We start from the raw sequence: 17,192 nt of genomic DNA, 5'->3' as shown, positions 1-17,192 counted from the left end.
TATATGCAGGTCAGGAAGCAACAGTTAGAACTGGACATGGAACAACAGACTTGTTCCAAATAGGAAAAGGAGTACATCAAGACTGTATATTGTCACCCTGCTTATTTAACTTACATGCAGAATACATCATGAGAAACGCTAGGCTGGAAGAAGCACAAGCTGGAATCAAGATTGCTGGGAGAAATATCAATAACCTCAGATATGCAGATGACACCACCCTTATGGCAGAAAGTGAAGAGGAACTAAAAAGCCTCTTGATGAAAGTGAAAGAGGAGAGTGAAAAAGTTGGCTTAAAACTCAACATTCAGAAAACTAAGATCATGGCATCTGGTCCTATCACTTCATGGCAAACAGATGGGGAAACAGTGGAAACAGTGTCAGACTTTATTTTTCTGGGCTCCAAAATCATTGCAGATGGTGATTGCAGCCATGAAATTAAAAGACACTTACTCCTTGGAAGGAAAGTTATGACCAACCTAGATAGCATATTCAAAAGCAGAGACATTACTTTGCCAACAAAGGTCCATCTAGTCAAGGCTATGGTTTTTCCAGTGGTCATGTATGGATGTGAGAGTTGGACTGTGAAGAAAGCTGAGCGCCGAAGAATTGATGCTTTTGAACTGTGGTGTTGGAGAAGACTCTTGAGAGTCCCTTGGACTGCAAGGAGATCCAACCAGTCCCTTCTAAAGGAGATCAGTCCTGGGTGTTCTTTGGAAGGAATGATGCTAAAGCTGAAACTCCAGTACTTTGGCCACTTCATGCGAAGAGTTGACTCATTGGAAAAGATTCTGATGCTGGGAGGGATTGGGGGCAGGAGGAGAAGGGGACGACAGAGGATGAGATGGCTGGATGGCATCACCAACTCGATGAACATGAGTTTGGGTGAATTCCGGGAGTTGGTGATGGATAAGGATGCCTGGCATGCTGCAATTTATGGAGTCGCAAAGAGTCGGACACGACTGAGCGACTGAACTGAACTGATGGTCACTGAGGTCAGTGTTTCTTTATCCACATCTCTTTGGGCCTACTGAAGCTGTCTAGGATGGCAATCCTCTTCCATTTTACCTTGATCTGATATCTATTTCTTGTTGCCCAATGACCCCTATGCAATGATGCTGCCATATCTGGCAGCCTCTAGCTGGAATAAGAGTGGAGACAGACACAGAGAAGAGCAAACATGGAACCACTACACATCCTCAAGAAACGATGGCAACTTAAGTACCTTCTGCCAAAGTACATAAAAAAGCAAGCAAGCAAAACCCTGAACAAAAACAAAAAGCTTTGAACCTTATACTCAAAACAGTGACTCCCAGTATTAAGCACACAATTGGAAATTCCTACCCAAACATAGCTCAAATAGATCTACTAAATATGGCAAATTGGGTAAAAATTTGAAATTGGGCCAGAATTTTGTGAGTCCCTTATAAAATTCATTCATACAAATTAAAAATAAATCATTTGGCTATTTGTAGACATGACATGGGCCTAGGGATGAAAATATGTTTGTCAAGAAACTAAATGAATTATTGGCACTGGTCTTTATTGAGGAAACCACTGGGGAGATTCAATCTGAAAATAATCTTGGGAAAGAGAAATGCTTGAGCAATTCAGTCAAACAGTGGTCAATGCACATAACATTCTCGACTGGACTGACTAATTGCATCTAGAGAAGTTACCAGGCCAAGATGGTTCTACTCAAGAGTTTTAAAGAGAAAGTAAGGGTGAAATTGTGTAGCTAATGGCCAAAGCACCATTAAGATCATTAAATGTGAAAAACGCCTCAAAATTTAGCAAATTTTTAAGGTGGTAAAACTCCTAATTTTAAAAGTATGCATAAAGTCATCGAAGGTTTATTTATCAACTCCTGTTAAGACACTGGACAGACTCTCTAGAAATTTCTCATTTTAATTTCTGAATAAAAGAGATACCTTCCACTTGATGTGGTGATTATTAATAGTGGTAATTATAGAAAACAAGTTACATAGAAACATGTGGATAGTTACAGAAACTTGTGGATAGCTTCCATGTAACTACATAGAAAACAACAGAGATACTATTAATACCTATATGACATTTCTTTTTCATATAATACCAACTTTTTCCTGATTATAAAATAGTACATGTCACTTGAAAAAAAATCTGAAAAATTCAGAGAGGTTTAATATGAAAAATATAAAAGGCATCTTTAATCCTACCACATAGAGATAAATTTTTAATGACATTCTTTCCATTATTTTTCATATATTTGAAATGAAACACATCAATGAAAAAATATTTCATATATACGTGCAAAATTTTTGTTGTTGTTGGATCAGTTTCAAGGGCATATGGAAGGCCTGGATCTTAATATTAGACTTAAAAATGTTACTTAAAGGTTGTAAACTTCACTCCACAGAAATTTACAGCTCTGCAGCAGTACTAACAGCCATGAAACTCATCTCTCTGTTTGGAGCACCTCTTTTCCATCTGTTGCTTCCCTTCCCTACAAGCCTTTCTAGGTCTCTGCTGGTCCTGTGGATGACAGGAGAAAAGATCACCAAGCCCTGTATCACACTTCCATTGTACAGATCCCATCAGTAGTAACTGTGGTTTTACACTCTTCCCTTAAACTTTACTTTCATATGTGTCTATTTTCCCCCAACTTTAAAAGTTTAATGGAAGCACAGCTGACTTACAATGTTGCATTTCTTTCCAGTGTACAGCAGAGAGATTTAGCTACACACACACAGATATATATTTTCTAGATTCTTTTCCCTTATAGGTTATTACAAATATTGATTATAGTTCCCTTTGCTACACAGTAAGTCCTTGTTGTGTTATCTATTTTATATATAATAGTATATATGTCATATGTTAATTCCAAATTCTTAATTTATCACTCCCCACCTTTTCTCCTTGGTAACTGTAAGCCTGTTTTCTATATCCATGGGTCTACTTCTGTTTTGTATTGTATAGAAGTTCAATTGTATAATTTTTTTTACATTCCACATATGAGCAATACTATACGATATCCCAACTTATTTTTTAAAATTGGAAACATACAGAAAAGTTGAAAGAATAAAACCATATACCATCCACCTAGATTTAACAACTGTCACTTCTGCCTTCTCTGCCTCCCTACCCACCACGTGAAACTAGACAGCAGATATCAGACGGCTCTATGTCTGAACATTTCAGCAGCAGCATCCCTTTGAAAGCAAAACTCTTAAGATTATAGGTTAAGCAAACTCCCAGCAGAGTGAATGAACTTTAGCAGTTTTATCTAAATATTTATTTTAGCCTTTCCTAGGCCATCTCCCACCTCAGGGAAAAAAAACAAAACCAAGCCAAGTATCTGAGATACAGACTGCAGCAAGATATCTGATGTAAGACTCTTGGGAAGAACTGCCCATATGATGTTCCCCTGTGTGGCAACTTTGGCCTTATACTACAACTCTGACATATTAGAAGAAAGAATCTATGTGGTAACCCTGCAGGGAATAACTCTTCTCTAGAATGTCAGATTTGGTCAATTTTGTAATTCTGTTCTGAGAATTTCACTTCTGGCTAATGAAAGGGGACATGACTCAATCCACAAAAGGGGCTCTGCCCTGGCCATGGGGGCAGGAGCCCCTGGACAGACCCTTGGCAGCCTTCACTAATCTGGGCAGCTGTAGCAACAGCAGAAAGGGACAGTCTCTCCCTCACCTAGGTGAGCTCGGGAGGTTTCAGTGAGGGTGTAACACTTTCAAGTCATACTTGGTATTTAGTCTGACCCACTAGAATTAAGAGATTTAGGGGTAGGGGGTCAAGAGGGCCAGAGGTGTGGTGGTGGAGGGCAGAGAGGCTCACAGAGCTGCCCAAGGGAGTTTAGTACTCTCACCTTCCTCTTCTGGCCATTTCTGCCCTATTTCCCCCAACCTTTCTTACCCCTCTCCCAATAATAATGAAAGCTGAAGTTTATACACGGCCCAGAGCCAATGTGGCAAAGTGGTTAAGAATCTGAGCAGTGGTCCAAGCCAGGATTTGAGCTCAGACGGAGGATCTCCCAGGCCACACACACTTGGTTGTTCAGTTCTGTGACTCCCCAGGTCAGGGCACAGGGACACCAAGGTTATGCTCAGGGACTATTCCATTTCCTGCCCCATAACAGAATTTCCTCACTTATTGTCCCCACCCTAAACACACACATGTGCACAAGTTTTAATAAAGCCTGACATTACAGGCATGACACCATGAAAGCAGCAACTCAAGCCATGGGATACTTTTTGTCTTGTGTGTTTACAGAAGCTGAAGCTGATCAGTTTGCTGAACAGCACTGACAGGCCCCTAGCGCAGTTCCCAAGCCCCCGACCATATTTCCTTCTCACCCCTCAACTGCATCGCTGGACCGACCCTGAAGCTAGGTGTTCTCAACCTTATGCCTCTTTGTTACATAATGACTCAGAACTGGCTCGAGTGGCAGTCATGCATTTCAGAAGCTCAAGAACTAGAGGCCAAAGGGAGGGAAAGTAGGTTGTTCTGGAAGCTCTGCCAGTTAATTCCATGTAGACAGGTGACCCATATTGTGTCAATTAAGTGCTGCTTTAGAGGCATGCTGCAGTGGGCTTTTTAAAACATGGAGCGTCCTAAGGTTATGTGGAGTTGGATTAAGGTTTGCTGAATGTACTAGGGCCTTTCCTCTGTAATTCAATTAACAGAATTAAAGATGGACTTTTGTTGGAATCCTCCCAGGCGGCTGAAAGGCAAAGTGGGGTGCAGACTTTTAAGTCCATGAGGGTAGAAAGGAGGGCCCTGGTAAGTCTGCTCTTCCCTGCAGTGAATGCCATGAGCAGTAGGGTGTCCTAGCCCAACAGTGCTCTGCCTACAAAGCCAAGGTGGTTAATGAGGGGAAGGACGGGCGTGGCTAAGGATGCTGTTGGGGCCTTCTTATCCCAGTGACATCTCTCCTGTCCAGTCCAATGTCCATTGCTCCCCTCCAATCCCTGTGTCTGCCTCTTTGAACATTTCCAAATTCTGAATTTATTTTTTCAAACTGCTTCTTCTAGCGAGATGTATAGGCCCTGCATGACCTGGCCCCGGGACCCATTCTAATCTCATCTCTCGCTATGCCCCCACTGGCCTTTTATAGTTTCTCAAACAGCCAAAGGCCTTCCCACCTCAAGGCCTTTGCAGCTCTGTTTTTTGTTACTTTTTTTTCTGTCTAGCAGTCAACCCTACTGACCTCAACTCATCTTTTAGATTTCCACCTCCCTGACTTATTCCTAGACAGAATTACAGTTTGTAACTGAATTTGGAATTATTTGATCATTGTCCATCTTCTCCATTAGACTGACAGTTCCATGTTGATGCCTGTTTTGGATCACAATTATATATCCAGAGACTATGTGGGTTACTCAATAGGTATTATTTGTTGAATGAACCCATGAATCAATGAATGAATGGTCTCTTCAACTAATGAGAAACATTAACCTCAACTTACACATTAGTGGCTGGTATCAATGAATTACTTTTCTCAGATAATTTGATTTCAAGGTGTCAAGCAAAGCGATAGTGAGGTTTTCAGCAGGAATGGTGGCAGGCTGTTGACGAGAACTGGGGAAGCTGCTTTCTATAACTCTTCTCGTCTACTCTATTCCTGTCCTCACCGATGCACAGACCCCTGAAGATGTCAGAGTTATCTCAGCAAGGGATACACATTCCCAGTGTGCATACTCAAGGTGGAGAAGCCAAACTTGGGTTCTGGATCTATGTGCAGAGGGGTTTCTGCTACCTGGGGACAAGCCATTCATGGCTCCTCTTCACTCTCCCTGATGGTTGCCCTGGACTCACTGCAGGCCTTTCTCCTTTCTGTCAGACTTCTGCCAAATGAAACACCTTCCTCAAAATCACTGCAAAGTGCAGCAAAGGGAAATAGGGCAGACATTAGAAGGCAGGGGTTTTGTCACCATTAGAAAGAGTGTACGTACACAGTTTTCAGCAGACAACTCAGTGGTATCTACTAAATTTTTACTGCACATACCTTTTTACTCATGAATTCACTTTGAAATTTTACCCTGCAGAATTCTTACACAGCATGCAAAGATACGGGATTCCCAGGTGCTAAAGTGGCAAAGAATCCACCTGCCAGTGCAGCAGATGTGAGAGATACGAGTTGATCCCTGGGTTGGGAAGATACCCTGGAGAAGGAAATGGCAACTCACCCCAGTATTCTTGCCTGGAAAATTCCATGGACAGAGAAGCCTGGCAGGCTATAGTCCACGGGGTCACAAAGAATCAGACACGACTGAGCGACTGAGCACACATGTACACATGCAAAGATATACTACAAACATGATTCTTATTTCATCAAAAGATGAGAGAAAAACAACTGTCCAACAGTAGGAAATGGTTAGATAATCTGATACAGTTATCCTATTACGATCATTCAATAAAATATTATGCAGCTAGTAAAAATAATGAACTTATATCTTAATGTTGAAAGAGATTTACAAAATACTACTAAGTGAAAAAAGTTTTTAAAATAAATTTTATTTTATAGTGACATTTAAATGTATGCTATTAACTGTGGTTTATAGTGTTATATAGTATTATTAACTATAGTTTTTAAAATAAATACATTTTTATGGTGAGACATAAGTATGTTATATTAACTATTGTGATTATAAGTTTATATGAAACTTTAAACTTCTATATTGTACACCTTTATCTCTTATTTACAAGCTTTATAACTGTATTTTACTTAATAATAGTCTACATTTTTAAACCAAGATATAAAATTTGTTTTCAAAATATGAGAGATGATTATTATTAACTTGGTCAAGCAGCTGTTCTTAGACTTATGAAGAATGTAGCTATCCAATTTTACTTCCCCAAAAGGTGGTCATTTGGACCTGTGGTAGCCAGCTTCCAGGAGGACCTGCAATAATTCCTGCCTCCTGGTACTCACGCCCTTGAGAGACCAACAGAGTGTGGCCAAAATGGTGATATGTTACTTCTAAAAGACTATGGCTTATGTCTTGGGCTTTCTCTCTCCTGGATCCCTCGCTCTGGGAGAAACCATGTCATGAGCAGTTGTACGGAGAGGCCCCTGGGTTGAAGAAATAAGGCCTCCTGCCAACAGCCACATGAATGATCTTGAAACCAGATCCTCCTGTCCAGTCAAGCCTCAGGTGACTGCAGCCCCGCCCGACACCTAAGCTGCAGCCTCCTAAGAGCACCTGAACCAGACATGCAGCTAAGCAGCCCCCAGATGCCGGACTCACAGACACTGTGAGATAATCAACGCCTGTGGTTTGAAGACACCATGCTTGAGTTAATTTGTTACGTAACCATAGAAAACTAATACAGGACCCAATCAACTATGTGATTTTTAGTGCCTGTCTCCCAGTCTACACGTATCACATTTTAAATGACCATCTTTATGCTCTAAACTTAATCTCACATTGGTTCTCACTCTGCATCAACCCTGAACTGGTAACAACAGCAACGAAAGTCAGTATCAAGCATTTTATTCCGTCCTTAGGAGGGGTCCAATAATGATCAGGGAAGGGGGACTGAGTGCAACAGAGGTCACCAGAGCCTGGAACTGATTTGGTCTCAGACCTTCAAGTTAAAATTGTGTGCTTTTAAAAAGCTTTCCATCTTTTTAAACCATTACTTTATTGACTCTGATAGTGACTCAAATGAAAGTCACAAGAGGACATCCATAACAAAGAGAAAAGAACAGTAGAGCTGAAAGAACTGTCCATTATTTCCTTGTAAGTAAGGCTCTCTGATGAAAGAAGAAATGAACTGCTTTCATATGTGGGTTTAATTCTGTTCAATGTCCAGTGCAGTGAGGGAAATGAGCTTTCACCATTATAGTCTTTTCTGCTTTGTCAGTGTGCTTCAAGACCCTTGTTTTTAATGGTTTTTTAATCCAGTCATAAGCATCTGTTTAAATTATTCTAGGAATGATTTTTATTTTCTGTTTCTAAATGGCTTGCATATGTAGTAAGCATTTTTGCATAACTGAAAAAAAAAAAAAACAAAAACGTGTACGAACCACCGCCTCAAAAGCCAGTGAGAGGCTGGAAAGCAAGGCCAGCATATTCGGGCAGGGGGAACCAATCTCTCCCAAGACACCATCAATTTGCTGCCAGCTTGGCCCAAGGAGACTTGGCAGTGGACGCCTGCCTGACTACAATCCAGGAAATGCCATGCCTGTGCCTCTGGTGTGACCTAATAACAAAGTCAGAGTCCCCACAAAGGGTTCTACAACTGGCTGCGCAAAAAGTATATTCTATACCTATGTGTTGTTCTGTTTTCACAAGAATACACAGATGACAGTGTGATACATCAAACTCATTTAGAAACACTCTTCAATTAAGAGCTGGATATTAAAAGTTTGGCTTCTATTACATACTATTACTAAGATTTGTAAAATTTTATTTAAAATATGGCTTTTCCAATTGACATGTTGAGAATCATTGTTCTAGAAATGCTACAGGGAGATTAAAAAAATTCTTGTTCTCCACTGAAATGTAACTGCATTCTGATTGTTTCACTCACTGCTTGAATGTGAAAATCTTGTACATTGATTAAAGCAAATCATGCTCTGTGCATAAATTTACATTTACAGAATACACATTTTAGAAGAAGAGCAGTTTCATTATAAAGTATGCTATACAAAATGTATCATAATGCCATATTTCCTACTGGGTAAAGAAAATTTCATACGAAATTGTAAAATAAAGAAGGAAGGAGGAGGAAAGAAGAAACAGAGTATGGCCTTTGAGGGCCAGGTGTAGGAAAGGCAGGGAGTAGAAACTCCTGCCTCATATGGAAGATTCTAGAAACTTTAGTGGACCTGGGACAGCAATAATCCCTCTGTGTTTACTGGTTTAGAAGGGTGAGAGAAAATGTGTCTGTCTCTAGGGTGGCCTGAGTCACCACAAGTGAAGCCCTCTTTGTAAAGGACTGTGCAAGATGGTAAGGTACTTTTATCATTCATTTTCCTCCTTTTCCTTGCTTCTTCCCAAGTTTTGAGACATATACACACTACTATATATAAAACGGATAACTGTTATAATAAGGACCTATCGTATAGCACAGGGGAAAAAAGTTAACTCTTCTCAATACTCTGTAATGACCTATATGGGAAAAGAATTTTTAAAAGGGTGGATATATGTGTAACTGATTCACTTTGCTGTACAGTAGAAACTAATATTTTAAATCAACTATACTTTAATAAAAATTAGAAAAAAAAATCCGTTGTACAGGTACATCACCGAAGCTGCTGCTTAGAAATCTGAAAAGGAAGCAAGCAACGTGGAGAATGGAATCTGCTGGATGCGGGTGTGATGGCAGCTACTCTGGGCTTTCTGAGGCAGCTATGGCAGCAGTTTAGCAGCAGAATTCAAGCTCCCAGTGTCGGCTGCCAGTGTGAACTCCAGTGTTTGCCTCCCATAGAAGCAGTAGTAGCGTCTTCTCTGGACCAGCTCTACGGTATAATTTGGGTGCACGTCTGACTCTGCATGCTCCATATGTAAAGATCTCCAGTTCTCCCAGAGATTCTTTGAATGTTACCTATTCTTTTGGTAAATTCATTTCATGCCCAAGTTAGTTGCTACTGCTTCAACTGCCCAAGTTAGTTACTACTGCTTTAACTAAGAATGCCCACAGTGGGTAGACCTGGGAACAGGAGCACCGTTCTCTGAGGTTTGAGTCTTCATTATGTCCAGCATGGGTCATCTGATTAGGAGTCAGGTCATAGCCACTATGCCACTGAGTTCTTCCCAGCTACAGAATTGGTAGTACTTGTCAGTTTCTGATCTTGTGGGGACATAAAGAAAACTACTGGATACATCTTCTGAGGTTCTTGCCATCTCCTTAGGATTTATTGTGCATGTCTACACTACTTAACTAACAATATTCTCGCTGATCTTTGAGGGAAAAAAAAGAGATCTGAATAACTCTACAAAAGGCTAAAAACCATGCAGGTCTGGAAAGGTGTGTGCCCACTGCCAAGGAGGAGCAAAAATTACAATAACCTAAAAACAAATGTCTTTTTCCACTTTGCCCAAGATTTTCAATATCACTGATGATACCTGACCAAATATGAATACATTAAGTCTCTGCTCCCACTAGAACCATATACAGTCAATTCTTATTGTTCATGGCAGTATGTTCTTTAAGTTGCCATAAAAAAAAGCGAGCAAATACGGAAGCACTGTATCCAGGGGAAATACAGGATTAAGTTCCTGGGAACTCGGGTCACAATATTTGATCAGTTGATCAACACATAACCTTGTTTTATGTATGTTTCTGTTTATTAACACATCTTATCTAATATATAGATTGGCTTTTTATAAGGACCATTTTTAAAGTCTTTACTGAATTTGTTAAAATATTGCTCTGTTTTATGTTTTAGTTTCTTGGCCCTGAGGCATGTGGGATCTTAGCTTCCCAACCAGAGATTGAACATGCACACTCTGCCTTGGAAGATGAAGTCTTAACCACTGGACCACCAGGAAAGTCCCTAATATATATTGTTGATTCATTAATATTGAAATCAGGGGCAACAATACTACAATTCATACCTGAAGGAATCTTATCTAACACATGCATTTTCTCCATAAGGCACATCACAGAATTCTTCCACTTAGGAATGCTAGACAGCACATCAGCACTATGTTTTGGGGAGCATTAAAAAAGGGCACAATAATGTGAAAAACATGGCACTAAATAGACCATGAAAAGAACACTTTGTTTAAAGTATGAGAGCTGAAACAAAAAGGCAGAGTGTCTTTTTGGTTTGGCCTAAGCTGGGACTATACATGTTGAGCAACTCAGATTTTTCCTCCTTTGCTTATGCCTGTGAATGATTGTGAAAGTGCTGTTGAGTTTTGATTGGGGGACTACAAATAAATTTAAGTAAGTAGGCAAATTCACACATACGGAACTTGCAAGTAAAGGAACAACTGTGCTCTGTTCCCAGAAATATTCCTACAAACCATGAATTGTTTTTGAACACTGCTATCCCACATCACCCTTTTGAATTTATGTGTCATGAATCTGTAGGAGCAATGTAAATTGCAAAGAGAAAACAATCCCCAGTTTTGAGAAAATTAATTAGGGGTTAAATTTTAATGTGCTGAGAATGATCTGTGGTAATTTCTATATTAGCAATCTGTAAGGGAGGCAAATATTTCTGTAAGATTTCTTGTTCATCCATTAGAAAGGAGCTTATTAATAAAGACATCCTACCAGCTTTTCATGTGGATGCTTTCCACTGCCTCTCACATTTTCATTCAATAGATGTTTTGTTTTTAAACATGGCTGCAAATAGAATATGTGTATTAGTTAACATTTCTTCTAAACTTCTTCATGAAATTCTCATGTGTATCATTTTAAATGAGTGTACAATATTCCACCGAGCTGTCAAATGTTTTGATGGCTTCCAATCCCTGGGTGGGAAGATCCCCTAGAGAGATGAAAGGCTACTCACTCCAGTATTCTGGCCTAGAGAATTCCATGGATGGGTTGCAAAGAGTCACACACAACTGAATGACTTTCACTTTTTGCTATTTTAAATAGCTCTACAATAAACATCTTTAAAGAAAATTTTCATTGTTTTTTAAACATTTTTTTCTGGAGGATAAATTCCTCAGAAAATGGGTGAAGAAAGTAAGCATCCTTGATTACTAGTAACTATAAATTAACTGAGGACTTCCATGGTGGCTCAGATGGTAAAGCGTCTGCCTACAATGCGGTAGACCTGGGTTCAGTCCCTCGGTCGGGAAGATCCCCTGGAGAAGGAAATGGCAACCCACTCTAGTATTCTTGTCTGGAGAATCCCATGGACAGAGAAGCCCGGTGGGCTTCAGCCCATGGGGTCAAAAAGATCTGGACACGACTGAGCGACTTCTCTTTATAAATTAACTAAGTCCCTTCAGAAAGTGATGACAAGCTTTCCTGTTTCCCCAACGTTTCTTCAGCACTGGTTTTCTATTTCTTTAAATTTGCTAAATTAATTGCTGTGAAGTTGTATCTCATGATTGTTTTAGTTAGTATTTACGTAATTACTGGTGAGGGTAAAGAGCTTTTTCATATAGTGATTCAGTCATTCACTTAGTCAATTAACATTTATCAAGTGCCTACTAGGCAACCAAGAGACCCGGTTTACTCAGATACAGTTTCTGCCCTTGGGGAACCTCCCCTCTGCCGGCCTTTACTTTTTTACAAACTGCCTATTAAAATTCAGCTGTCTGATTACCGGAGGCTGTGTCATCTCTTAAACTGAATAAGCACTTATCTAAATTCAAACAATAAATCTTTACCTATTATAATGCCAATAGCTTCCCAATTAATTTTTTTCCTTAATTTTGATGGTTAAGTTGAATAATTTTAACTTTAAATAGCCAGAAATGAATCATAATCAAAATATTTAACAACTGGCAAGATAAAATATTAATATATAATAAGCCAAAAATATTTAACCAAAATATATTTAACATCCCTTTTAGTTGCTGAATTAACTACATTTTAAAATATGCATAAATGATATATTATACAGAAAATGATTTACCAAAATATTCTAGAAATTTCCAAATCAATTGTTGATTTTTTTCACAAATTGTTGTGGTGATCTTAAGTTGATGTAGCTGTCACTTAGCTAAGTGATGCCCTTGTTCAAACTATAGATCCATATCAATGATGTCACCGTGTACTGGCAGTCACAAAAACTCTGGTGTCTCTGTTGCAGCTAGGCATGCTACAGGCCCTTCACTGCAGGCAGAGAGCTGGATGCCAATGCTTACTGGATGGCCTCTCTGCTCTGCTACCACTGCAACTCCAGGGAGCCCTGGGCCAAAGAGAGGACCTGCCTCTCCTACTGCCCCCCAGACCACCAGCCTCTAGTTGGCACTCCTCCCAGGTCCATTACCGCCTCCACAGCCACTGATGGGCAACATTGTTAGGTTCTTATAACCTCAACCAAGGATAATTTCTCTTCACCAACTGATACGAAACACTGCAGCATTTGAACACTCAATGCAGCTCTGCTGTGTCAGCTGATGATTAGCCTTAGTTACCCTGACAGACATATTTTACATGAAATGATTATTCAGAAACATAATTCCTGCAGATCTGACACCTGCTTAGATAACAGATCCTAAACATTCCCAAATACTTTAGATGGTCAACTTGGCAGGATATAGGAACACACTGGAATCATCCTTAAATTGCTCCATATTTGAACTCTGCATGCACTGGTTGAATATCTGACCCAAATGAACCAAGCCCAAAGTCGGCTGATGAGAACATTGAAATGCCAGGAGGCACACTGTGAATACTGAGTTCCTCTTTCTGCAATTAGACAACCAATAGATCCAAATTCTTTAAGGTCGAGTCCCACTGGCTGGGAAGAACTGAGCACAGTGAAAGTTCAGTGACCGAGCAGTTTCTCTCTGCTCTTCTCCGGATGATCTCTCTTCTTTCAGAGAACTTGGAGACAAGGAAACGGGATAGCTCTCAGAGAGTAAAACTATTAAGACTGTTAAGAAAAGTCTTCCAAAACTCAGAAATAAGGAAGAATGATTACTGTGTACCCTTCAATGTCACACAAGAGCATTGTCTAAAAAGCTCATCTGATCACTGTAAGAAGGACAGCTTTGTTTTTTTTTTTTTCTACTTACTATTGATTAGGGCCTGACTCTGTAAAGCTAGACAGTCATTTGTAGAAAATCGGTAAATTACAAATGGCATTTTTTTCTGGTAGAGATGCACATTAGTTGATTTAAAAAACAACCCCAAAGCTTATGTCTTTATTGCCTTATAGGATATTAACCAGTTTTATATATAACTTGAAAATATTATTTCAGCATTCTTTCTCTCATAGACTATACATACTTCTTACATCAATTTTTTCATTCACTCTTTCCTTTAATGAGCTAATTAACTCTTTGACATGTGCTCACTATGCATTTGGATGAGATTCATGTTTTTAATTTTTTCAGAATTGATTTGACAGTCATAGCTTAATGGGTGCAGCAGAGATTTGCAAAGACATCAACAAAGAGACAGAATTACGTACTTTCAGACAGATCTGACTAGACTGATGGCAGTGACTTGACTGAATTAATATCATTACCTGTCAGTTAGGAAGGGGAAATGGGCAAGCCAGCAGTGGAAGCTTCATAAGTAAACTTCCGTCCATCAAAGCAATGACCGAGGGGAGGTACATGCCTATGTCTTCACTAGGTGATCAGCCTGATGCCACCTACATTCGAACCATATACTGAGCTCCCTTTTCCCCATTTTCATGCTCACTGAGTAACCTCTGGATTGTAAGAAGGTTTCTCAGGCAGGGAACTGACTCACTGGTCAGGCCAACATGAGTAACTCAGCCCGTTTGTAGTTTCATTTTTCATTGTAGATTAGTAAATTGTCATTGGCATGTGGTTTTAGATTCCAGTTCTTTGTAGAACCTGACAGCGTGTGTCTGTATTGTGACTTCAATCAACTCTGGTTCTTCAACTAGATCAAATTTCTAGGCCTGCAAGCTGTGGCTGACCCCAGAACATGTGATCCCACCAAGGGAAATGACAGCTGGTCATAATTCTGGTGACAGTGCTTCTCAAACTCTCTGTGGTTCTGGACATGTTTTTGGTTCACTTGTTTGTTTTTGATTTTTAATCCCCGTGGACCAATACTTCTATAAAATTTAATAAAAATACATTTCTAGGAAAATGCAATTTAAAAAAAGCCATAAAAATGTAGACCCGTTTAAAAAAAAATCATTAGATTCAGCAGAATCCAAACTGCTCTGCAATATAGAAGTTTCTTTTAAAAGTAGAAAAGTTGCTCAATTTATGTACTTCTCTCAGGTCAAGGGACTTTACTTCATCTGGGAATTTGTTAGAAATTCAAATTCTTGGGCCTCATCCCAGATCTACTGAAGCAGAAACTCTGGGGTGGGGCCCAGCCATCTGTGTTTTAACAAGACCTGAGGTGACTGTGATTTTTTGCTCATTTTTATGAGACTCACTCATCGAGAATGAGTACACATCAGAAACCACAAGCCCAAATGGCAAAGGGGCCAGGCAGGGACAAAGATGCAATTTTGATAAGATGAGACTACTAAGGAAATGGAGAGTCCCTCGCAAACTGTAGTCTCAATGTTCCACATAGGAGCCTTCAAATACACACACACACACAAACACAGATACACACCCATCTCTGGCCAAACGAAATTTCTACCAGCAAGTGTCAGACCCCAGTCTATTACTTTTTCTACACGTGGATTTATAGAACTCACAGCCTTGATAAATGATGAGTTGCTTTTCCCCCAATAACTGTTTATACTCAAGAGTATTCAATATTAAATCCTACATATATGAAGCCTTATTCTTGAGGTCTTCTTTGTCACAATAATCTATGTTTCCATTTTTAATTCTGTATCACACCATTCTGAACTGTGAGACATTTTAAATCATCCTTGCTATTTTTTGATAGTTTGAAAATTCTCACCAATTAGTTTTAAAATAATTTTGCTATATTCCATAAAGTGTCCTGTCATAAAGTAATTAACTATTACTTAACTATTAGTTCACCTGGTGAGGGGTTAGGGAAAAAAGAGGTCTTGGGTTCCCATCCCAGCTCTGCTGCTCAGTAACTCTGTCGCTTTGTACAAGATATCAAGCCTTGGCCTGTGGAATCGCAACAGCACTGTCTCCCTCACAAGCCTGGTATAAGAAATTAGTAAAACAACATATGCAAATCACCTGTCAATTTGCAGATGGTTCAAAACACCACTGCCTTTCCCTTCTTCCCATTCTCAAATATGTTAGCCCCTCCTCTTTCCTATGTGATTAACAGTTTCCTTTATTTCCCAGAAGAAATAAAGAATCAAACAATCCTGAAAGTGATAAATTTCTCCCTTTGCACTTCTTGCCTATGACCTAATTATTTTATATACAGAATTTTTACTACAAGTACTTTTGGGTGAGTTGTATTATGTTCATAAACTATGACATATATTTTCTAACTTTTTTACCTTATTGAAAGTGTCTATGTGTTCAAGAATATACTTTTGAAACGTCCTATATGTCTGAGAAAAATATTTTCCACTGCCAACAAAAATAAAAATAAGTAAATTGGATTATGTCAAAATTTAAAACTTCTGTGCAGACAAGCCCACAATTAACAGAGTAAAAAGAAAACTCATAAAGTGGAAGAAAATATTTGCAAATCACATAAGGAGTTAATATCCAGAATATATAAAAAACTCCTACAAATCAATAATAATAAACAAACAACCCAATTAAGAAATGGGCAAATGACTTAATATACTTTTCTCCAAAGATACAGAAGTGGTCAGCAAGTACTTGAAAAGATGCTCAGTGACACTAATATGCTTTTGCTTGTGTACTTTTGCAGAGAATATAAAATGATACAGTTATGGAAAACAGTATGGCTGTTTCACAAAAAATTAACAATATATATATCATATGATCCAACAATTCCACTTCTAAGTATATGCCCAAAAATAGGGTCTTGAAGAGATATTTGTATACTCAAACATTATTTACAATGGCCCAGAGCCGGAAGCAAACAAGTGTCTATCAGTAGATGAATGGATAAATAAACTTTGATAATGGATAAATAAACTTTGATACACACACACACACAATGGAATATTATTCAGACTTAGAAAGAAATTCTGATATGCTATAACATGAATAAACTTTGAAGACATTATACTAAGTAAAATAAGCCAGTCACAAAAAAATTACTGTGAACAAATATACTGTATATATACTCCAACATAGACTTCCCTGGTAGCTCAGATAGTAAAGAATCTGCCTGCAATGCAGGATACCCACGTTGGATCTCTGGGTTAGGCAGATCCCCTGGAGAAGGGAAAGACAATCCATTCCAGGATTCTTGCCTAGAGAATTCCATGGACAGACCATAGCGTTGCAAAGAGTCAGACACGACTGAGCGAGCGACTAACATTTTCCACTTTCCATATTCTTATATGAGGTGCCTAGAATAGTCAAGTTTATATATACAGACAGAAAGTAGAATTGCTGTTGCCAGGGGCTAGGGGCAGAAAGGAATGGAAAATTACTGTTTAAGGGGTACAGAGTTTCAGTTTTGCAAGATGAAAAGAGTTCTGGAAGTGGATGATGGTTGCACAATGAGAATGTGCTTAAGATCACTGAACT

At 39.1% G+C, this 17,192-nt stretch overlaps 1 protein-coding gene across 11 annotated transcripts in view; it reads right to left on the bottom strand.

Annotated features, from left to right (window-relative positions):
- Nucleotides 1–17,192, bottom strand: part of GNG2 (G protein subunit gamma 2) — a 137,200-nt gene that overhangs the window by 72,188 nt on the left and 47,820 nt on the right. For 3 of the 11 annotated variants that reach the window (XM_024997239.2, XM_059890194.1, XM_024997241.2), the window contains exon 3: nucleotides 11,230–11,301. In XM_024997239.2, coding sequence (XP_024853007.1) covers nucleotides 11,230–11,301 — 72 coding nt within the window. 11 annotated transcript variants of the gene reach the window in all.

The sequence above is a fragment of the Bos taurus genome, chromosome 10 (genome assembly GCF_002263795.3).
Source record: "Bos taurus isolate L1 Dominette 01449 registration number 42190680 breed Hereford chromosome 10, ARS-UCD2.0, whole genome shotgun sequence".
In the NCBI taxonomy this organism is placed as follows: domain Eukaryota; kingdom Metazoa; phylum Chordata; class Mammalia; order Artiodactyla; family Bovidae; genus Bos; species Bos taurus.
Note: the sequence above shows the minus strand (reverse complement) of the source record. Positions and strands in the feature narration are given on the sequence as shown.